At 34.3% G+C, this 25,552-nt stretch overlaps 1 protein-coding gene across 3 annotated transcripts in view; it reads right to left on the bottom strand.

Moving 5' to 3' along the window:
• Positions 1–229: 229 nt before the first annotated feature.
• SGCZ (sarcoglycan zeta) overlaps positions 230–25,552 on the bottom strand; it is a 915,455-nt gene continuing 890,132 nt past the window's right edge. For all 3 annotated transcript variants that reach the window (XM_030832087.2, XM_060291683.1, XM_060291684.1), the window contains 3 exons: positions 23,659–23,731; positions 12,011–12,134; positions 230–5,844 (listed from right to left, as the gene is read on the bottom strand). In XM_030832087.2, the coding sequence (XP_030687947.1) occupies positions 5,650–5,844; positions 12,011–12,134; positions 23,659–23,731 (392 nt within the window). In that variant the 3' untranslated portion in view covers positions 230–5,649. The remainder of the gene's footprint in view (positions 5,845–12,010; positions 12,135–23,658; positions 23,732–25,552) is intronic.

The following is a 25,552-nucleotide window of genomic DNA, read 5'->3' as shown; positions in this document are numbered from 1 at the left end:
CTAACTTTTCAAAAATGTATATCTTAATGGAGTTGATATTTAAAATGCATTATCAAAAACGGTCTCTGTGCAGTACTAATACTCATATCCCTCCTCTTTGAACTTTTTTCTCAATAAAATGAATGAAATGATAGCATATGAGTTCTGATCCTCTTTGTTTTAACTATCGTATTTAATCATGGTTACACAGTAGCACCAAAATTAGGACAAAATACAAGAATTACAGGAGAGATCTTAAATCATATGAGCTCATTGCATGCTTCGAAGTTCTCATTTTCTGAGAAAAAAAAAGAAGTTTCCTACTGCCAAACTTTGCTGCATTTTCTCCCAAAAGAAATATAACCCAATCCACCCCAAACTAAACAAAAGATACAATAGACTGAGTTTTGAATAGATATGTTATCTACAATTTATGGGACAGATAGTCCATTTAAATAGAAAAAGATTGATTTTACATAAAGTGAGATAGAGTACAAAAGCACAGCTTTTGTAATTTTGGTAATATTGCAATTTTACAAACATATTGCATAGTATGTGTAAGAAAATAGTTCCATTTTTCATATTTCTCTATATACAAGAAAATATTTACATGAAAATTACAAAGCAAAATATATGAGTAGTGGAGCTGGTTTAAAGAACTGTATAAATAACGAGACACGCAAACTTGAAATTACATATTTCCATTGTTAGTAAATGTCCTTGCACATTTTTAACCCTGTTTGGCTTTTATTTATGAATATTCAAACAAAGGAGATATTAAGACTGCAAAAATCAAAAGAATCGCAGCTCATTATACCTCATTTCCTTTAATGTTTTTCACTGACTTTCTCAAAGAATGGAATCGCTTCAATCAACACTTAAAAAAATAGCCCTCTGGTTCTAAAAGAATTTCAAATTAATTATATTTTCCAAAGGATTTTTAGCAAGCAATGAAAGTTTAAACTAAATCCATCCTGGGCCCATTTTAGGATATAGTCTTTATATACCGGTTTTATGAATATCAAGGTGTTTATTATGCACGTATAAAAGGTACGTGAATTACACTAACACATTTTTTCTTTTAAAGCAAAAGCATTAATCATGATCCATAGCTCAGAATCCTGCAAAGGAGGATGTTTACTACCTTATGTTGTAATTATAAGCCCTCCTATTCATTTGAATAAATTAGTAGAAGCAGCAGTGTTGTAGGGTTAAATACAATAGAAATCCCAGTCTTTGGTCTTTGACATTTAAACAACTAATGAACCGCAGTATAAAACAATATGAATAACAGTGTTCAATGAGGTCATTCATTAGTTTATGATTGTTTTAAAAGAATTAAAATGCAATATTATTTTACTTTGTGATCATAACATTTTGCAATATTCATTACTATAATATACACTAGTACACAGAGGAAAATCATTTCTCCAAGTATCTTTAAATAGGGTCACATGAGCAATTCTAATTAGACCAAAGCTACTGGAAGAATAAGGTGACAAGACCTCACTTATAAGAGACTCGAATGTGAGTTTGGTTTTGATGGCTAAATAGAGAATTTGGTCATTAAATATCTTCAACTATTTTAATAATTTAATATTACGATATTGATATTACCTGCTATAAAATACAGCACTTAAATGCCTTAAACACCCTCAATCTCTCTATCTATTGCTGCCTCATACAGGGATGCCAGGTTTGCAGTGATATAATTCATTAGGAGTTTTACTGTATCAAATGTCAGTTTTATAAAATGAGGCACTGTCCAACTGAGTAATTCAAATGGCAGAATATGTAGGAATTTTGAATGGCATAACAGGTTACAAAGAGTTCAGCAACGGACCTTTGTGATCAAATTACCATTTCTTCAAAAGACGAATGCTTTTTAGTTTGATGGAGATAAGTAATCATAGAATGATCAACAGCGTATTGATATTTGGTAAATACTTCTATTAATTTCCTAAATAGTCATTTTTAATAAGACCTAAATACATTCTTTTTCTCTTTAATGTTAACCATATTACTGAAGCCTGTCAACAAAGCATCGTTTTCTGAAAGGGACGTTGACGTTCAAATGATTAGAGCAAGAAAGGGAGTGTAGAAAAAAATAGCGTTTGGCTGCTGGAAAGATGTGCATTTCAACATTTATAAACAACAATGTCTAGGTATAGAAGGAGGTCAATAATAACAAGTTCAGAGCAGGGTAATGAACTCAAGATTGCTGAGTCTTTTCTTAAGGGAATCAGTGACATTTAGAGATGAAGGTAACCAAAGAAAACTTCTAGTTTGGCGTACCCTTCCCCAAGAGAAGTAAATGGTGACCAAGATAATTAAATATATTTCTTAAGGTCACATGAGTAGGTAGAGGGGCAGAAACACACCTGGAACTCCTGGCTCCATTTTCAGAGATGTGAAGTACTGAAATCTAAGATTTCCAGGTTAATGTAAAATATGAAGCATAAAATTATCTTAAATTCTTAGATAAACAGTTTTGCACCAGATTATACAGCTTATGGTTCATAATAAAATAAGAGAAAAAAAGTAGGACCAAGAAGTACAGAATAGAAATTTTGGAGGAGATTTGGAAGTTTTTTTTTTGGAAGTGCCTTACTGAAATATTCTGAAAGACAAAAAATAATTTGTCCTTTCTGCTTCTCTCCTTTGGATCTCAAAACATGAGCGCAAATACTTCTCTGTCCATTCTCAGCTAAGAATTTAAACGGCTAGGAATGCTGTCAGTCCCCTTCCTTCTCTCTATCCTTCCTTCCTGCCTGTTTGCCTGCCTTCTCCACTTAAACTGGATACCAAGTTCAGCGTCCATGTAATACATTTGAAAGGAATCACTTTTCTGAGTTTAATTTGGGAAAAATGAAATTTGCATCTAAGTAAACTGCACTGTATGTATTTTGTAACACAAAAATGGTACTGGAAAAACAGATAATGAATCTGTTTGGGTAGTCTGCAATTAAGGAAAGAAACTCTGTATCAAGAAAGAATCAAGCCTTCTTTATGAGGAAATTAAGGACCTTTCAGAGCAATCTTCTGTGCCTTTAATAGAAGCCCAAACTCTGAGGCTGAGTTTATACTTAGATTCTAAGGAATCTAAAACAGCAAGTCAAGTAATTTAAACCACCCGTTTAGTGCTGAGTAGGAAAGCTACCTGTATCTCTATGCTATGTTTTTCTACCACACTGAGCAGATATTTTTACATCATCTAGACATAGTCTAACTCTCTTACACATTTCTTTTGAATTGCGTTTGTAACATTTCAAAATACATGTGAATTCAAAATTTGACAGCCCCTCACTGGAATTGGTTTTAACACTTTTTATCTTTTCTCCTCTCATGACATATAGTTTACAATTTCGACGTCCCCTTTCACCTTCTATAATATTTGCTCTTGGAATTAGAACATGTCAGAGCTGGAAGAAATCTTAAGAGACCATTTGATTCAATGCTTTTGTTGCAAAGGTGAGTAAACTGAAGCCTGGAGATATTCCCAGACTGCCTAAATCAGTTTACTGATTAGTAGAAGACAGAGCTGAGATTAGAAACAGGGCTAATCACTAATCAAAAGAATTGTTCCCATTTGACTAAGAAACTTTCTCATTGTTTTAATTTAGAACTTGAATATGTCTCAAATTAATACATAGCATTTGCCTAAAAGGTCTGTACAGTGATTAGCACCCATAATTTATCAAAATTTCTTGTGTTATACTTTGTGTGAATATTTTGCAAAAAACAATGGGAGGATTTCTCGTAGTAACTTCTAATGTTTTAGCTTAAATAAATTAAACTCCTGTGTTAGGATATGACTTTTTAAGCCATTGCACATCTTAACTTTTACTCCAATATTGACTTAAGGTTTATATAATAACCCCCAAACACAAGTTCTATTTTAAGAGTAATAAAACTGCACTAGCTTTCTGACTTTTCTGCTGAGTACAGAATACATTTAGTGAAATGGAGGTTTTTCAGGTATTCAATGTGTTACGTTATCCCAACAAGAGAATTCTGGTCAAATGGTTCACTTTGTTGCTTGCCTTACTCAAATTTCTTACTTTCGCTAATCAGATTATTTCTATAAATTCCAGTCTCCCACTTCACCCTGCAGAGTCCTGAACTCCAAAGATTCTACAGTCACGGACTTCCAAACTGAAAACTTCCACACACCTGTAATCGTGTGTGCATGGGGGAGAAAAAGATGGACTGACGTGTGAAAATGAAAGACTTACCTTATAGTAATCAAGTCATCTTCCCAGAACAGGAAATAGCTAATACAATTTTATGTTCTTGGGTTCTATAAGGTGCGAGAGTTCGAGTTAAGCAGTGTTGTAGTAAATGCGTGGGCAGTATTCTGGAGTTATTTATCAGCAGCTAATTTACAAAAAGAAGCAACAGAGGACGGAAGCAACTATGCTCTCTGATTCGGGGTAGCTTAGCGGTCTAACAAAAGTAATCAAATATTAAGAGCTGCAAAGGAATGTGACTAAATTCCTTAAAATATGAATCTAATGGAGTAAACACATTTTCAACACGTTCGCTAACATTTGTATGTCTTACTGTTTAAGCGGGGATTTTCACTTTAATTTCTACCACCCTTAAGTCTTAATCTCCAATAAAAAGTACATAGATATAATTCTGTAGATGATATTCCAATGGAAAGTGAATTCATTCTCAGCATTAGGCATCACAGTAGTTTTTATTTATTTAGAGGATGTTTGAATTTTAGCAGTCCGAGTCAAGTATAAAGTGAATGAAGCAAACAAAAATTGTACTCTTAGAACCTAGCTGTAAAGGATATCATGTGAATTAAAAAAAAAAAAGATCTATGGATTCCACACCATCGGTAGGTCCCTCTTAATCCTACCTTATATTGCAATCAATTGGATGTTTGGTTAAAAGCAAATACGTCACATGCAATAGCCAAGTACATACTATATAAGGCCGTTCAGATCTGACAAATGACGGTATAATGGCATTTTGTTAATTCTGTAAAGATTCTATTGCTGAGAGCTTTCAAAATTACCTAATGTACCAAATTCTAGAGTTAGTAGACAAAGAGTAACAACACATTGAATTTAAAGAAACAAATAAAACTCAGGGTGGGATTCTGTCTTGTCTTGTTTTGTTAAAAACCATGTATTGAATTTAATTTTTAGTAAAGCAAGCATTACATAATGCTTTAAAATTTTAAAATTCAGGGATAAAAGTTTACATCCAAAAAGATGAATGGAAAATTGTGCTTTCAGACTGTAGAACTAGTTTTCTTACAGGGTTAACCATTTCATCTTGCCATTGGATACTGGGAATTTCATCTATGTCATGTATATGTGGCAGTCCACATCCAGGTCCTGCAAAAATCTACAACTGTGTGCTTCACTTCATGTAGCAAAGGCACCTATGTTATTCTCCCTTCTGAGCAAAAGTTATGATCCAGTTTTCCTGCTGAAGATGGTTTTTCCACTGTTCTGTCACTCACCCTCTCCGTGTTGAGCAGTACAGAAAATCACGAGAGAAGGTGGTGCGAATCCCTGCTTACACTGGAAGGAGTTGCTCTGTGGACCATTTGGAGAAACTCTGGACTGATCACGAGGGAAACGGAGCAGAACTGTGAAGGAGACGTACGGGAACAAAAGGCTATTCTGGTGTGAGGAGAAATCAGTCAGTTCAGCTCCACAAGCAGATGTTGCTACTGGACTGACAAGTAGACCCGGCCCCAGCTGGAGACAGGTACAGTTTGCCGTTGGGGCAGACACACAGTTCATGCACTGTCTGCCGAGAGTGGGAGGGGCTGGGTGAAGAAGAGGAAGGAGAGCCGGTCGGCAGGTTTCCCAGCCGGATTGTAGCCGCATTCAAAAATATCTAGGGGGAAAGAAATTGCATTTTAATTCCTTTTAGCATCCTATATTCTTAAGAGCTTTACAGCATGGTCTAATAAGAAAGACCACAGGACAAACAATTTTGTTGGTTTAGCTGCCAAACCTTGCTGAACCAACAAATTGCGTTCCTACGGTACAGCCCAAACGCTCTGTGGCTACCTGAGCCTTTGAGACACGGTATATTCTGAGAGAATGCCCTCGAAATGAAAGCAAGATTGTATAATCTGCTTACGGGGCCAACTCGGTTATTCAGACACCACAGAAAATGAATGCTTCTGACTGTCAGTTAATTTAACTTAAACGTGCCAGTCTAAAGAATATACAAAGAAATAAGGATGTTTATGGAGATGCCGTTAGTGAAGTGATGGGCAATTAATTAAAACAATTTTACTCTCTGGTTTAATTTTTTTTTAAATACTCATAAAGTCACGTTGACTCCCAATCTACACCAAGTAGATAATGTGCATAGTAAATAACAGATAACTATTAGATATAATCAGGTTTGAAGACTCCATGAAATATATGACCTGTACTTAACACCCATGTTGCTAAATCTTCTAACTTGCAAAATTACTTCACTTATTCCAAATCATGGACACAACACTTTCAGGGCCAGGGATCATATGGTTTTGACATGCATGGGGAATGGTCCAAAGAAAGGAAAATTAGATCATGAATTTGAATGAGCAAAGAAACAAACTCTCTCTAGCTATGTCTTGATTCTATTGTTATGTAGCTAATTACGGCCTAAAGGCATCTCTAAATTGACAAGAGAACCAGAGAATATTCCATTTTCTACACATTTGCTCTCACCTAAGTCCTAATCATTTCTTACTAAGACTCTTGCAATAGCCCCCTAATTGGCCTCCCAGTGGCCACTCTTGTCCTCTTACAGTCTATTGTACATGCTGTTGGAGTGAACTTCTAAGAAATGCAAACCAAATCGTGTCCTACCGGCGCTCAAGTTTCTCTAACGGTCTCCCACCATGCTTAAAATGAATCTTGATTCCTTTCCACGGCCCACAAGCCCTGTATGATCTGGCCTATCTCTCTAACATCACTTCCTACAATTCTTCTTGCATGAACTCTCACATTTTCTCAAACACACCAAAACAACCCTGGCCTCAGGGCTTTTTAACTCCTCATTTTCCTAGCCTGAAAAACTTTTCTCCAAATATTTACAAGTGGGGATAGATATTAACAGGGTGGTTAGAGAACAGAGGTAGGAGGGAGATTTCCTCTGTTTGCCTTTTCATGCTTTAAATTTTTTTGAAATATAGGAATCTATGACACACTAAGAATAAGCCAGAAAAAGAATTCCTATACCATAGACATGTATACTTTAGATTAACTTTAATTTTAGATGTGAGCTTATTTGTCCTGATCTCTACTAAAAGGTCACACTCTAAAAGAGGACTTTCCTAACCACCCTATTGAAGTAACACAAATCCATTAATCTCTCCTTACCAGCTTTACTTTACTCTGTAGTAACAATCTCTTCCTAACATTATATTGTGTATTTGTTCATTTATTGTTTATTTCTCTTACTTGCAAGTAATATCTATGAGGGCAGGGCCTGTCATTGGTTCAAGACTATAGAAGAGTGCATAGAATTGTGCCAGTACAAGTTGCATGAAGTAATGCTTTTCCTTCACCTTGTACATGTCTCTCTCCTCTAGGGTACAATTCTCACCCTCCACCAAAGCCCAGTTCATCTGCTTCATCCTCTATGGACCTTTCCCTAGTGCCCCAAGACGGAAAGACTCTTCTTATTTGGTTCTCCTGTAGCAGTTTATTATTAATATCTTATTTTGCTCATCACTTGGTAGATTATTTTATAGTCATATTGATATATTACTTTCTCTAATAAACTATGTCCTTCTTGAAGGTAGAATTAAGTCTGAATTTTTTTATAACTTCACAGTGCTTGACCCTGCATGTACAGCTTCCATGTAATACAAATAGTTGCTGAATAAATGGATAGATTATGAAATAAAAATGATTGCATTTACCAACAGTATTCAAAGTTAAGAAAGAATAATTAAAGTTTTTGTTTGTAGGTATCAAATGTTGAAATTTATTACTTCATAATTTCTTCTACGGTAAGCGACAGGAAAGCAAAGAGAAAGGACTTCTATTTTTTTTAAGATGAATTTTTGTTTTTCTGATTCAAAAGTGCACAAAACTAAGTAAAAAAAAATGACAACGTATTTTTGGGTTATAAATGCTGGGCCTCATTTCTTCCTGCTCTGTGTTTCCATGAAGAGGGACATCAATGAGTGTAATACCAATTGCTACACGCTGTGGGTTCTTTCACTCACTTCTCCACGGGGGGAGGAAGGATGATTCCTCTTACTGGTTGAGTTTGACAGAGGACCTGGGCTTGCACAGCACAACCCCCTTTCTTCCCTTCTGCTGAGGAGTTGGCATGCTTGCAGAGAGTAGATATTCTCAAGCTTCGCCAATGCCAAACATATTATAAAGACAAGCTCTGGGACTGTGGGGTTTAGGTCTGCATATGTGGAGGTTAGTTCATGCTGAAAAAGTGTTAGGAGCGGGTGTTTTGTCCAAGAAACCTTGTGACGTAGACAATAAAGAATGCAACATGGAAAGCTAAAGAACATGTGGATAAGGAGGCTCATGTAGGATTCATCAAATGACTCTAAGATATTGTCAGTGGTTCATTTCTTAGTAAGCACAGAAGCAAGTGTTACTGGCAAGCCCTGGTGAGTTTCAGAGGCTTGCTAACACCAGGCCACATCGCTGGGTTTTATAGTTTGGAACTGATTGCCTTTCCGTTGGTGTAGCCTAACTGAATAAATGTGGAGAGTAGCTGTTTTTATACAGGTAGGACATGCAGGTGGCAGCCTCAGAAAGCAAGCCCAGCTGTGGTGACCTTATCAATGGAGTTAGCCTTGAACCTTATGGTATGTGGCCTGCTTCAGTTTAGCTATAGCTGTGCCCTCCAGCTCTCCTATCCATTTACGGGTGACTCTTGATCATATTTGGCTATGTGGCAATACTTAATTCCATCATCTTCTGAGATCCACATTGTAGCTTCACCCATATATGGGAGGTAGATTTTTATTAATAGGTAAATTTAAATGAATGGGGTCTTTAAAAGAGAAAATGGGAGTTGATTATATGGGGATGGATGATAACTAGAACTTTGGTGGTGATCACTTTGTAGTATATACAGATGTGAAATTATAATGCTGTACACCTGAAACTTACACAGTGTTATATACCACTTTTACCTCAATAATAATATAAAATTAAAGAAGAAATAATAAAGGAACAAAGAAAGGATAAAGAAAAAGAAGGAATATAAATAAAATTCTGAATTTCGAAAGTTAGCCTCACAGATATAAGATCCATCCATAGAACGATGAAAGATTGAATAAATGATGGCTTTACATTTAAAAAATAAAAAGAAAGAAAAAGAAAAGAAAGGGGAGAAAAAATATTTTCTTGGTTTGAGACAGAAAACTAAGTTATGAGATAAAAAGGGGTGTCATATATTGATTCTTTCCAACCCCACGTAGCTCAGCTTTTCCAGGCTTCTGCAGCTTGGATGGACCCCCTCATAACTCTTTCTGTTCTGCTTAAGGCACTTCCGATGACACTGCTCACTTTCCAACTTCTAAAATTGATATTTCTATTCCAGATCACCCTATAAACCATATAATCCATTTGTTGTGAAACTCTTCCTTGTACTCAGAATGACACCCCTGAGCTTTTAAGTCACAGCCCATTGTCTTCTCTCTACCAAGAATCCATTTATTCCATTCTTACCTGTTGAAATCAGACCTATCCCTGTAGAACATTTAATCAGTTTGTAAGATAAAAAAATTGTGTCATCTTGTAACATACGTTATTAAGTTACTGCATTGCATATGCTATTATAACTTTCAATGTTTTACCTACAGTTGTCATTCATGTTGTTTTCAGAGCTGAATTTGAAATTCCTTGCAATACGGTGTCTGAAATGAATGAAACTTCTGCAGTGCAGAACTTTGTGTGCAATTTCATTCTTACTTATTTTGGTTACCTCAACACCATGTTTGCCGTGATCTTAATTAATTTAAACACTACCTAAGAGTAGGGACTTTATATTTTTCTGTATTATTTAATAATTGGTGGATCTGCCTTTCTGTGGCATAGTCAATGAAGCAAAGAGAAAGATTTTATATCATTTCATACTTCTTCCTAGAAAAATTACATGCGATTTCATTCTAATAGAAAGTGCTGTGCTTTTCTGTATATTTATTTTATTAATATAAAAAATGGCCACAGCTGAAAGCTTTTGGCTGTGACTTATTTACAGCATAATACTCAATTCATAATTAAATGCTAATCTGTAATTGAATTCAAGGATTCTGCTGATACTCTGAATAAAAGAACATAAGTAAAGTGGAGCATAAATAGAAGCAGAATGGAGATTAATAACCATCAATATTTATTATGAGATGATTCATTATGAATAATTTGAATGAAATGATTAGCATGATAAAAATGCTTTAAAAAAGATGTGAGATATTTAAGAAAGATTTCTCTCTTGCTGTGGTAGACAAAGTATTGTAGTCTGCAATTGTAGTGGGGAGAAATCCTGAAAGGTAATACGGATATATGTTTTCAATATTATAAAACATATTTCTAGATTATTTAAGCTGTAATATCAGATAAGATGCTAATGACCCTGGCAATAAGTTTGTTTATAAAAAGGAAGCCAAATGTGTAATACAAATTTATCTTGAATCAATAACTGAGATACTGGTATAAAGGTAAGAAAGGAACATCCTCTTTTTGATTCTGTTAATGTCTGCCCTCATATTTACATCTGAAGAGGTCCGAGATGCGCCAGAGCGTCACTCTCAAATCATCCTTCCAAGCTTTTTCTTCTCAGCTTGACCTTTATAAACGCATTAAAAAAATAAATAAGCACACGAAGGAAGAAAATATTAAGGGAATTAATTGGTGGAAACAGCAGCACAACAAATTTAGACCTTCAAGGACTTTGGGAATTGTGGTAAAAATATACAGAATCGAATATGTATTATGCATAAGGCTTTGAAATAATGAAGGTAGAATTAAAAACAAACAAGCAAACGAGAGCAACTACCAAGATGTCCAGGCAGATTTGAAAAAAAGCAACAGATGAGAGTCCTAGAAATGAATAAAAAAAATACTGAAATTAAAAGCCCAATGTAGGGATTGAAGAAGAGATTAGATACTGAGGAGGAACCTGGCATGTGGATCTGAATAAATAGGCAGAGTGAGGCATAGGGCAATAAAGAAATAGAAATGAGGAAGGAGAGGCTAAGCGATCTGGAAGGTAAGGGAATGAAAAGACAACATTTCTTCAGAGAGTCTGAAAAAGCCCATAGAGAAAAGGGGGAGAGGGACTATCTGAAGACGTAATGTTGAGGAATTTCCAGAATGGACAAAAATGTGATTCTGCAGACACAATAGTCACAATGTATACAGCAAGTAAAGGAGACAAAATAAATACCTGCCTATCACATTCCAGTGAAAGAATGGAAGCCCAAAGACAAAGGGTTCTTTAAATCAGGCAGTAAGAGAAAGAAGAGGATCTTTAAAGGAATGAGGACAACAGAGTTTAAACAGACTCTTGGGTGAAATAAAGCAACATGGAAGAAAAACAGCATGTATCTCATCTAGGAAATAACTGGGTGAAATAGCAAAATAAACTTTTGCTTTTTGTTTCCCTTTTAGAAAAATATAGGTACTATTTTTACTGAGACAAACACACAAACTTTCAAAGCACTTTTTGGAAAAACTTTTTGAAGACCAAAATGGAACCAAGACAGCAAAGACTTGCCTTCATTCTGGGTATTACCTTGATATTCATTCCATTCATCTGTCGATTTTTGAAACTGCAGGAACTTAGATGCCCCACTTATAAATGACTTATGAATGAATATCTTTCAGTAGAAAATAAATGGAGCTTTGACTTATGAAAATAACATTAGGTTTACCCAGTTTCATATTTAAGAAGTATTAATATTTTCAAAATTTGAGCCCTCTTATGAAGTAGTTCCTTATGTTTCTCCTGGAATCATATGCGTATAATTTGAGAAGAAGCACCCTCCGCAGTAAAAGGCCAGTGTCTACACCTCAGAACTCACCTCCCCCTCTGTGGACTGCAAGTGGAGCTCCTTCCTGCAGGCAGCCTTGAAGTCTCCAGCTGCGGCACTCACCTGGACCCCCCGGGGAGCTTCCATTATCAAGGACCTGGTTGGTGATTCAAGCCTTAAACAAACAAACAAACAAAAACACCTTAATATTGATAAGAAAAAAAGTTTACATTGGACTCAAAGATAATGTTAGTCAACTAAAACAAACAGGCAGGCATAAATACAAATCCTTGTCATTTCCAAAAAGAAAAAATGCTAAAATGAGTTTTAGAAAGATTTTTGATTGCTTTATCTATTTTTTGGCTCTTTCTTCATTTGTTAGCATCAATTATTTACTCTAATTTGTATAATGATTTAGTAACCGTTTCTTGTGTTGTTTCCCTTCACAATGCAAATGAAAAGTAGGTCATGGTAGTTTACTAGTTTAAATCTTTTACACATTTTTCAATATTAATGATGGAGTCTTAAGAAATAAATTTCTAGAAAGTTAGCATGTAAGTATCCCTCAGTAAAGTGTCCTTGTCTTGCAAAGATGAGAGAGTTTTAATGAAAATCATTAATATTGCAAACTTCCAAATGTGCCCAGTCAAAATTCTGTAAACTAAAAAATTCTCAAGGGACTTTTTACACTTCTAGACATTAATTAAAATGAGGACGTAAGATATTTCCTACATCACCTGACCTCTATCGGCCCAAGAAAATGTCCACAGAATGAATGACATTAGTCTGAGAAAGAAAAATTAAACGAGGGGTGATACACAAGTGTTTTAGATAGCTGTGCCTGCAAAAAAGATAGTTGGGAGGCATTTTCAAAATTATCTCCAAATATAAATGTAGAGAAAGAGCAAAGGAAGGCAAAATACAGAAACAAGAATATAGTCATAAAAAGCACTTGGTGTGATAAGAGATCTTATCCTGGAGTTCATCGTTTTGGATAATAGCTTGCTCTGGGGCTGTAACTGCCTGTGTTCCTCGTGACCTCAGGACTTCAGGACAAGAGTCCCTTCAGGCTCACATTCACCATCATCGAGAGCAACAGGTCTCCTTTGAGGCTACCATCCCAGTGTGGTTTTTCAGAGAGAATCACACCAAATAGTTTGAGCACTGAAGATCAGCCCTCTCTCCCAGTAGTAAAGTTGAACTTAAACACTTGAAAGTGATATTGAAGGACTAAAGCCAGCATTTTGAAGAAGTGATTTCAACACTTTAAATTTTTTTTCACTCACTAAAGCAACTTTGAAACTTTCATCCCTATAGGACTTTTGGATATCTTCATAAAATCCCTTGAGGGTGAGGTTTTCAATATATATATTTTAAAGAAATGTCTGTTTGTTTTTTTTAAAACACTAATTACACATTTTCACAGAATATTTGAAAACTTCAAAAAGAATCACCCATAATTTTTTCATTCATAATATTTATACTTTGCAGAGTATCTAAATTTCAAAATCTAAATATTTAAATATATATTTATAAGTGATGTCCTCTGATACACCCCCAAATATTCACCATCTTGAATAATATATCTGTGACCGTTTCTATTTCCACTTGTTATAGACCATTTCTATAACATTAAATGTAATTACATAAGTTTGGGTATGACTGAACCACTCAATCAGAAGTCAGATAAGAACTTAATTAACATGAATTAATGTTCTGAAACATTATGAATCTGAAGGAAACACAACTTGTAAGTGGGAGGAAAAACACGCTTATTTTATCAAATAATTGATATGGTTTAGTTTGTTTCCAAGGATAAGGGGTTGGGATACTTATATATTTGATAGTAAAATATCTGTAATAAGTGTGAACATTTTTTGTACTATATTTTTACCCTATTTCTGCTAGAGCATTAAAATATAGTAAGTACTTCTGGGCTTTTGAGTTTTTCCATTCTCATCCTTACTAAATATTTAATTAAAAAATCTTAATTGTCTTCATCTTCATTTTAGACCTCAGGTACCCATTGGCAGTCTTGCTATGGAGTGTTTTGCTAGCATTGACTTAGAGGATCCCTATTCAAAGAGGCAGTAAAGATGGAGAGCTGGCTAGACCTGGGTTCAGGAAAGTGAGCCAGCAGCAATAAATTTCAGTTTTATCATCTCTGAAATTGACAATTACAATGTTTTCTTATAGGATTGTAAGGAATCTCTTAAACTGATTAAGGGAAATAGCTATGTAGTGGGATAGTAGTTTGAAATGTACGGGATTTCCTCCCTGTCCCATTTCCTTGCTTCCTTTGCCATTCCCCATTCACTAAACACTATCCTTTGCCAAAAATGGTGGACGATAGAGCAGAGAAGATGTTAAAGATATTTTGTGTTTCCTAATGTTACAGACACTTTGAGTTGAAAAAAACCCCTAGCCATTTATTGTGTTGAAAATGATTCAGCACATAAACAAAAACAGAGAAGAAAACCAACATCAGTAAGACCTTGTTGTTTATTTCACGAGTTGGAGGAACTGTTTTCTTGATTCACAGGCTAGAGAAGATTTGGAGAGAAATAAACAGAATTGGTCTTGAATGGCTCTCTGTGTTCTGCTACCTGAGGTCAAGTCCTAGGTTTGTGGGACCTTTATTCTTTAGGTGTTAGAGATCTGAGGAGAGAGAGATATTTCAGGACAACTGAGGACAAGAGACCACAAGATCCTCAAAGGAGAAAAGAGTGGTGACCGGCAGTGACTGAGGACTAAGTGACGGTAAGAAGAACATCTTGACAAATGCCAGGTGGATCATGAGGCTACCAAGGACCAAATGTCACCCCAAATGCTTAGGCAGTGTAAGCATCTTGGTATAACGATGCAACCCCAGGGAGAAAGAAGAGAAGTGAATAGACTGGGGCTTAGTTTCTGATAGTGAGCACAATGGAGACCATACATGTAAATTAAAGTTTTACAGGAATATTTTCATTTCTTCTACAGATAATTTTGTGCCCTAAGACAATATATACCTGCCATATATATATATATATATATACATATATACACATATATGTGTGTGTATATATATATAAAACCTATCAAGGGGTAAAGGGGTACATAAAACACGTTATATGATATATATAATATATATGTAAAACTTATCAAGGAGTACATATATATATATATATATAAAACTTATCAAGGGGTACATAAAACATAAAAAACATGGCAATTTTACAGTATTGCTAAATCCTTCAAGTTCTGAAAGTGATAAAGACTGAAAGTGATTAAGACTTTGAATTAAACAGGCTTCAACTGTATGCTTTGCTAATCTTGATAAAATTAAAAGTAGTGCTCACTAAGAAATGATATAAGTTTTATTAAAAATAGCACTGTTTTATATAGTATCCATCACTCGGGTAAGTAATATACACTAGGAACTTTAATTATGGAGAGCGTGCAGATAGAGTATATAATAAAAATTTATTAGATCATTTGGAGGATTTCATAATTCTATTTTCAAAGGAACATGTTGTGGTATTCAAGTATTTCTTATGAACATGAAAATTAAAGTAAGCTGCAAACTAGTATTTACAAGCTTGCCTGACTATTTAGCATAAGCAAATAAACTAAATTCTGGGCAGCAAAAATTTCATAGCAGGACTACAATGTATATGGAGACCTAAAATCTTCAAATTAACCCTACTGTGAATAGCATACATTCAGTGTGAGCATTTACAGATGCATGTATTAACCTGAATCATCCAATATCAATATTCACAATTACATGTATACTTACATTTAAATATTACATTTGCACACATTACCTACCTAGAACTGCCCATTGTCTCTAGGTCTATCACTTGGTGAATAAGGAAAAAACGCATTTTTCACAAGCGGTGTGCAAATTTTGTTCTATATTTCCATCCAAACTGCAAGTGTTAAACTCCATGAATTCTGACAATAAGAAAGTAATATTTGCATTTAAGCACAATGCGGCACTTTTAAAAGGTTTTGAAATCAGGTAAGCATATGATCATGATATTAACTATCCAAAGAACATTATAGAAAAAGTAGATGTAGACACAAAACTTAACATATATAAAATAAAAAGTAGACATCATGTTACCAGTTATCCCAATTTATCAAAAGGATTTGATGATGGTGTAATAATATATTTCATTGACTATTTTATAAATAATATTTTCCCAGGCTCTTCCTAGAAGCTGGGTACTTCTAGAGGCTATATTATAAACTGCAGGATATAGAAAAACTATTTCCTATATGTATTAAAAGTGCTGCTGCATACTATGAAGTAATGAAAGTTATTTCCAAGAAGCAGTCTGGGAAATTCAGCAAAAGTTACATCAGTCTAATGAAAGAATTAAACATAGGACTTTGAATAATAAGCTCATAGTTTCTACGCGAGTTCTACTAGAAATTATAAATCCAGTTAACCTCACTGGGGCTCAGTTACCTAATAAATAAAATTACAGCGCACCTTAAACATAAAATATTTTATTCATTGCAGAACATCATTAGATCTGTTCTTTATTAGTGTGTTAGCCATATATTTATAGTAATACACTAAAAGCTATTTTAAGGAAGGACAAGAAAATTTAAAAATAAAATTCCCTCTCTTAGTTTGGTCCTCCTCCCTCTGTCCCTAATGTGCAGTGTGCATCTCCATTAAACATGAACCAGAGCGCCTCAAAGGTGGGAATGCCTGCCTGCTCCACAGAAAGATCTTCTTTTTTTTCCCTTTCTTCTGACACTAGCTATGCAACTTCTTAAAAGAATAGCATTCTTTCCCAAATCTTAGGGGGTCATAATGACTTGCTGTTCCCTTTGTACGACGCTTATGCTTACCTGGACTGTGAATCTTCAGTGAACTTTATGTAAAATACCAGTATGCCATTTTGATGTATGATCCTTTGTCTCAAAAGTGTACATGACTGTGCTTTCCACTTCTGACAGGTGGAACAGTTCTCGGGGCTTCTGAGAGTCTGTCTCCTGGATTATAATCCTCAATTTGGCTTGAATAAAATTCCCTTTCATTAATTCTTCTTAACTTGATTGTTAATTGAATTTTCGTCGACAAAGAGTAAAATGATACAACCACTTTGGAAAGCTCTGGAATTTTTATATAAAACTTAACATATCCAGATACATCCCAAGCATCTTTCAATTATGAAAATGCATAGATAAAATACTGTATGTTCATATAATGGATCAGCAATAAAGCAGAAGGAATTATTGATACAGACAACATCATGAATGGCTCTCAAAAACATTATGTGGAATGAAATAAATCTTACAAAGAAGTACATCTTGTATGATCAATTTATATTAGTACTAAGTCAGCCTAATCTAATACAGGGTAAAAAAAACTGAGAGTAGTTTGCTTCTGGTGGGTAGTGGTGGGGATTTACCAGGAAGGAAATGAGGGAACTTTCTTGAGTGATGATAATGCTTTATATCTTGAGAAGAATTTGGATTACACAGGTGCATGCATTTTTCAAAACGCAGCAAATATGCATTTAGGCTTTGTGAATGTCATTGCATAATTATTTTACAACAAAAGGAAAGAAGCTGTAAATGATCTTGGATACTAATGATGTACATGCTGAAGTGATCAGGAAAAGTGTACAGATTTATACAATTTATGTTCAATGCATAAAAATTAAGATATACTGGTGGATGGACAGTGGAAATGTATACATAATTTAAGACATACAGAAAAATGATACTAGGAGAATCTAGCTGGGGGTTATATAGGCGCTTTCTATAAGATACTCTCAACATGTAGTATGTTTGAGAATTTTCATAATACGATGTCGGGAAAGAAAGTGTGGTCACAGATCTTACAGGATTATCTTTTGTTTTTTTTGGTAAAATTTGTAGAACTGTATACTATGAAAATATAAATAGGAAAACTGTTAATTGATGCTAATATTTGACTGTTATTGACTGTATTACAATGCAATAAAGATATTAAAGACATACAGGGATACTATAAAAATATGTAATTCCTGTTGTTATATCACTATATTAATATAAATGCTATATTATTCAAAGTCTGTATTTTACCATTATTTCCAAGAAAGGGATACCTAGAAAGGACATCTGATATTCTTTACTTTACCTGAAAATTCAAGAGTTTGAGGTATTCCTGGATAAAAATAAGCTCATATTTATACTTCCATATCATGAAAATTCCAATATATCAAAAATAATAAATATATGTAATAAAATTCCAACAAGAATCTCAGTAGAGTCTCTTGAAACTTAAAACTTTATGTCAAAGTATTTTGAGGGGAAAAATATGTGACAATTACCAGATTTGTTAAATGAAGATACAGTAGGAGATTTTCTTTTTAAAATTAGAACTTAATATAAAGGAATTTTAATTAAAAAATGATATCAAAATTAGAAATGGAAATTTGGTCAATGAAACACAATACAATCTAAAACAGATGGCAAGTATTTATGAGAAGTTAATATTTGACAAGTTGTAGCAATCATTTTGGGGTGGAAAATATGAGGTTATTTAATAAATGATGCTTAATAAATTGACTATCCATACTGAAGAAATAACATTAAATCCTTAACATGCTCTGCAAGAATAATTTCCAGTTTTATCTATTCAAAATATAAAAACTAATAAATTATAGACTGTAATTTTCAATAGAAAATTGGAAGAAAATTCAGAACATAATTTCCCATTTTATTTACTCAAAATATAAAACTAAGAAATGACCTAGTGTACAAAATAAACAAAAAAATTAGAAGAAAAAACCCAGGAAATATCCAACTCTAGAAAAGGGAAACCTTTGAAACAAGACTGAAGCCTAGAAATCATAAAGAAAAATAATTTATATAGTTTACAATGCCAGTTTTTGGTTGGACTGGTTTTCTCCAGATACCCTCCACTTCTCAAATCAGCCTAGAATCCCTCTAGAATGTCCTGGGCTCAGATCTTGGAACTCGAATCAGACTAAACCTGGATTTTCTTCTAGAACCATCTACTAGGTAGACTTTTGGTAACAGAATATCAACAGTTAAATGATGCCCTGATTCTCTTCTCCATGGAAATTCTCAAGCTTCCACTGAGGGTTTACAACATATACTTAAACTATTTATTTTACTACAAAATACTTTCTAAAAGGCCTGTTGAAAAATGAAGTCCACATGTATTGGCAAAACTTGTGAATTTCTATGCAATTAGTCACTGGAATTAGTGAAGAACAATTGTGTTCATTTTTATAGCATTATAGTAATCACAGCAGTGCATTTCAGAGGAGTTTTTATAGTGGGTATCCAGGGATTATAGTAGAGAGAAGGATTAATGTTGAACTCGAGTCACTCTGCTGCCTATTTTTTCCAAGCAATTCAGTTTTGGTGTTTAGATACCGAAGCCATAACAAGATTTTGTTTTTAAGGTGTTACATAATTTTCAAATTTGAAAATGAGTGGCCTAGATTTCCAGAATTCTCAACATTCTGAGAAAATGATTTAGACTTCTCTTAAACTAAGTTGCACGATGCAATTACTAAATGGAAACTTAAGCAGAACTTGAGTATCATGTGCCTTGTTCTTGCTAAATATTTAATACAGTAACAGAGACAGAGTTGACACTCGTTATTTGCCATTTCAAGGATGAAATAAACGGAGAATTGCACAGAAAAGTGTTTTTAGAAAAAAAAATCCAATGCAAACTGTGACCTGAACATATGTTCTTATACTATCTTACCACTTTTACTGTCTTATCACTTAGGGCTACCCTGAGCTTTTTTCAGCTACAAATCACATTGTTTTTGTTTCCACCATTTGTATTGTTTCCTGCCCACTTGCACACCCCTTATGGTCTCTTCCTGAAAATTAGATCAAAAAATCCCTAGGTCAATTTTTGCTCCCTGTTCCCATGACTGGAAGGGTAGGCAAGCTTCTCATTACCCACATTTGCTACAAACTCTAATATACAAACACATACATAGAATGAAAGAAAAAAAGAAAGGAAGGAGGAAAGAAAGGGAAGGAAGAGGGAAAAGGGGAGAGAAGGAGAGGTTTGGGGAAGGGAAGTGGGGAAGAGAAAAATACTACTTTATAAACATTTTTTTCTCATAGGTGGAAAAATACCAGTAAAGTATATTACCCCTTTATTGACAAATTGTCTCAGGGAAAATCCTTACCATTTAATAAATGGTGGCTTTTCCTTGAACACGGGAACTATGTAAATCAAAGCTGTGTGTTTCCAGAGATTAATTTGGAGCCTGCAAACCTCACATTTCAGTTTTAAATTATATGCATACAAGAATGGAAATGATACCAATTATGTCATTAAATAGTAACTCATTTTACTAAACCAAAGTCTAAATTCTTGCCTTATTCTTGGAGCAGTTAATAAAACTCAGATCCAAACAATCCTTGGACAATGGGCATTACATTATAGATTTCATCACTTCCCACCAAAGAGGGCAGAAATCCTATTGAGCTATAATAATTTAGCTACATATTAATTTAAGAAAAAATAAAAAACATTTATACTTGGACTATTTCAGGCAAAGTGCTATGATGTCCTTACTATTTGTTGTTTAGCCTTTTAACAAATAAGTCCCTGCCGAAAAACAATATCACCTTAAAAAAAATTAAAGAAAATCTACACCTGTATTGTTAAAATGCACATGAAGACTACTAGCACAGACCTTGGCACATAGCAAGCATTCATCAAACAGCCGTTGAGTAAATAAATTATAGCAATCTACTACATTCCCACACCAAAATATTACCTAAACTCTACAGTAAACTTTTTGAAATGTTTCTTTCTAAAGTCTTTTATACTTGACAAAAGCAAAATCAAAGACAACATGGCTTATTACTCCCTAAATTACATTTTATTTACTTGGTCAACTGCTGTCACCTTGTTGATTAGACTTAGGTGTCAACTAAGGGTACTTCTTATTGCCCTGAAAGGAAAATTGTCAGCAAGACTCGTAAGGCTCTCCTCAGACACTGCTTTTAATCTTCAGTACACAAATGAATAATTGAATAACCTCGTCATTACTGTGCTTTGCTTCTGTTTCTGTTTTGGAATTTAGATCAGTACCACTCATCTTGGGGGCTGCCAAGCTGCTTTTAGTACTAGCAGCTAAGCCTCGCTTAGGTCAATGTTTAAATAATTTATGAATAATTAGAAAATAAAAACTGGAGACATGATATACTAATTATAATTTAATTCACATTCATACTTATGAATGTTGAGACATGTCAGTAAAGTAATTAAAATAGCAGTTGGTTCTTATCCTTTTTTGGCAATAGGCTTTTCATAATGAAAATCTGTGAAACGAGTACATAATTACTAAAACGTTAGAAGTAAAAAAAAAGTTTCTTTTAGAACTTAGTAATTACAATTTTTTTATTGAATGAAACTCTGGTATCTATGTTAAAACACAGCTCAAAAACAGTTGGAATCAATGTTAGTCACATGTCTTAGTAATACAAAAACAAATGATAACACATTCCTTATATACAGGCATTTAGCATCCTCATTATTCAGTTTTACTAAGTTTCAGTAATTCACGTTAACCAATTATAATAAAACTATTATGTGTGAGATACAGTGGCTGGCTGTTATTGAACTAAAGGTAAGCAAGGAAGACGTAGATCCCGTTCTAGTGGCAACACAACCTTGTTAAGTAAAGAAGGAAAAGATAATTTATACAAAAATGTAGAGGTCCTAAATGAGAATAGTCATAAATCAAGACTATAACACACTATGAGACACTGTTTTCACATATTCTTCAACCCTCCTAAATCCTTGGGGTTTCAGCATAAAGTAAATAATTATTATATTTGTCTTATTAAAAAATGCCTGATCGCATGAAGAGGGGCACCTTCTCCTGTTATTCTTAACTAGCTTGTTTGAATCTGGGCTACTCAACTAGTGGAAAACTGAGTTTTTTAAAGGAATTTTATCAATGAACTATAAAGGTCTGCAATATTTACTGTTGTAAAAATATGACTTTTTAAAAATAAATTTATTTATTTTTGGCTGCGTTGGTTCTTTGTTGCCGCGCGCGGGCTGTCTCTAGTTGTGGCGAGCAGGGGTTACTCTTCCTTGGCGTGTGCGGGCTTCTCATTGCAGTGGCTTCTCTTGTTGAGGAGCGCAGGCTCTAGGCGTGCAGGCTTCAGTAGTTGTGGCACGTGGGCTCAGTAGTTGTGGCTCGCGAGCTCTAGAGCACAGGCTCAGTAGTTGTGGCACACGGGCTTAGTTGCTCCGTGGCATGTGGGATCTTCCTGGACCAGGGCTCGAACCTGTGTCCCCTGCATTGGCAGGCAGATTCTTAACCACTGCACCACCAGGGAAGTCCAAAGTATGACTTTTTTTTAAATTAGCATTTTTCAACTTTATTTTTCTATTTTTATTTGAGCATTTTTTCCACTCATCCAAGAAGGAAGGGCTGAGCCTGCTCTTTATGAAATAAAATGGGTATTTTGCGTAATATTTTATTGTGTTTCAAGACAAAGACTCTATCTGTCAGGTTAATAATTTAATTCAGCTTTAAAAATGATTTTAAATATGTAATTTAGTTTTTTATATCAATATGGGTTGACTTTTTTCATATCATAGCAAATGGACATATATACACTACCAAATGTAAAACCGATAGCTAGTGGGAAGCAGCCACATAGCACAGGGAGATCACCCTGGTGCTTTGTGACCACCTAGAGGGGCGGGATAGGGAGGCTGGGAGGGAGGGAGATGCAAGAGGGAAGAAATATGGGGATGTATGTATATGTATAGCTGATTCACTTTGCTATATAACAGAAACTAACACACCATTGTAAAGCAATTATACTCCAATAAAAATGTTTAAAAAAAGATACCTATTTGAAATTAATTAGAGGAAACATCTTTTTTATTGGCATATAACATTGTATTGGTTTAAGGTATACAACATAATGATTTTGATAAATGTATATATCATAAAATGATTACCACAAGTTATTATAATAGGCATAATTTTATATAAAATATATAAAGTATATATTAAATATATATTTATTGAATTAAGAACAATAGATAAGTTAATAGATTTTAGTATTTCAACTTTTATCAGTGATTGCCATGATTATGGGAGAATAATCATAAGGGGAGAATACCTTATAATGTTGTCCTCTCAGACTGACAGATGGAGCTTATTCCACTGGAAATATTAAGTTGAGGAGTATATCACAGGGCAATTAAGTTCTGCCTTTTACTGATCACTGTTTACATTTGTTTCTGATTTCCCTCTACTTAAGCCTCCCTGACTATTTACAGCTTTCTCTCACTCTCTGCCTCCCCTTTCTTTATGCCTATGCATGCCACATATTTCATTATCTGTATCAGATTTTCTGAAATCCCTATTTTTATTAGTCCTCCCCTCAACATTCTCTATAACTGCCTTTTCTTTTCTTTTTCTACACTCCTCCTGTCCGATATGTTTATTTTATATCCATTGTATGTTTGTAAAGGAAAAATATACAGAAGGACAGAATAATAACTCACATTTTCTTACCCTCAATGAAATATCCAATTATCTATTTACCATGTAGGCAGGGAATGTCAATTCTTTATACAGTTACGTAGCATATTTTCTGCTTTAGTTCTTTATATATTAAGGACCATCATCAGTGGTGGAAACAATGACACAGGTATAAATGCCAGGACTTACCTGAGGTCTTGGGAAGGTTCTGCTCTGATGTGAGGCGTTTCAACAGAGTGCCCGAACACTGCTCCTTCAGTGCCTGAGGATAACGTGAATCCAGGAGTCAGTATAAGCAAGTGTACAGACACACTGGTTTTCATTACTACTGTTATGCACCAAATATTCTTCTAAAAATGGGACAACTGAAAATAGAAGTACAGAAAATAAAAGAGAAAAATTGGAAAAGGAGTTTAAGGTAGTGAAGGGCCAAGGAGGGTAAATCTAAGTTTCACCGTGTTGACCCTTTTTAAAATGATCTTATTTATAAAAGTTCAGACTGAGTGAGAATTTTCACCTTCTGATCATAGAGCAAGATCCATTTCCTTCCCTTTTCTTTATTTCCAGGTAAGTGAATTTGAGGGAGGTACAGGTCACAATATTCAGTTCTTTCTACAAGCAGCAAAGCTTGAATGAAAATGTGGAGAGTGAGCTCTGATGTAGTATAGTATTAATTGTTTCAAGACATAGGTCCATAGGGCATTTAGCAATTTGCCCACAAGCAGCACTAGCCTTTAGTTAGAGTGATCATCGAACTACAGAGAACAGGGCACCTTACTTTGATCTTTCTGGAATTAAGGCTCAATCTAAAACCATGAATGGCTTGAGTTCATTAGAGTGGACTTCACCTGGGATCATAGTTATCTGAAGAGGTCACATGCTCAGGTAGTTGAATGATACTCTATCTAAACTTCCATTTATTGACTCCATTTGATTTTCCAGGTTGACAGAGCTTTTTCTAATTTAACTGAGCAAATAAAATGATTTTCCTTTCCAAAAATCAAATGCAAAAACACTCGTTCAAGATGATGAAGAAACAGCCTTCTTTTTTTTTTTTCTTTTGTAGTTTTACATAAATGAGATCATTCCCTTCAGAATAAACTTTATTTTCTTTTGGTTTAAACATCTTCAAACATCTCGGTGTAAGAATGTCATGGCTGCTCCATCAATGGCCCAACCATTGGGCCATACCCAAAGAGAGGTGTCAACCATACCACCTCTCTTATCTAATCCATGGAATTGTTAGGAGACTTAAATAATCAAAAAATATATAAATATATATTTCCCATGAATGGGAAAATTTTACAAACATCAGACTATTGGTAGGGTTGCCAGACTTAGCAATGAAAAATATTAGACACAATTAATTTTGAAGTTCAGTTAAACATAAAATCTTATTTTAGTATAAGTATGCAATACTTGCAGAGGATATACTTATACTAAAAATCATTTGTTGTTTGTCTGAAATTCAAAATTAACTGGGCATCATATATTTTACCTGATAAATCTAACCATTAGTCAACATTTATTTGGAACAAAAAGATCTGCTTTATCCTCACTTCAGGAAAAAAAAAATGTATTATGAATTCTCACAGCTTAAGTTATAGAAACCATGGAAACCAAAAAGGAAGAGGGACAGAAAAAGGAGAAAAAGGAACATAACATAGACATTTATTAATATGTATATTTAAACTTGTTGACTAAATAAATATTTATTTTTTATTTCTTTTGAAAAGGACTGTTCAAAAGGGCACAATGTCAGTTTTGCTTGATTGTATAGATGCTAAAGGATATTTCAGATAATTTAAAGTGATGACAATGTTATAAGATACAGAGAAACATAGACTGTTAACTCTTGTCATGGTCAGGAAAAATGATGCAGGCAAACCTCATGGTCAAAAAATACTGGATCTCATTCATAGGATAATTTCTAGCCTTTAAACAAAAGAATAAGAATGGCATATTTTTTGTTAGAAAGAAGAAAGAGTATATATGAATTGTGGTCCTACTTTATACTTAAAAACAGTTTTAGCCATACGCTAGGATGCTACTCTTTACAAATGCCTAACATAAAATAATCTCA

The sequence above is a fragment of the Globicephala melas genome, chromosome 21 (genome assembly GCF_963455315.2).
Source record: "Globicephala melas chromosome 21, mGloMel1.2, whole genome shotgun sequence".
NCBI classification, from domain to species: Eukaryota; Metazoa; Chordata; class Mammalia; order Artiodactyla; family Delphinidae; genus Globicephala; species Globicephala melas.
This window is presented reverse-complemented; position numbering and strand designations above follow the sequence as displayed.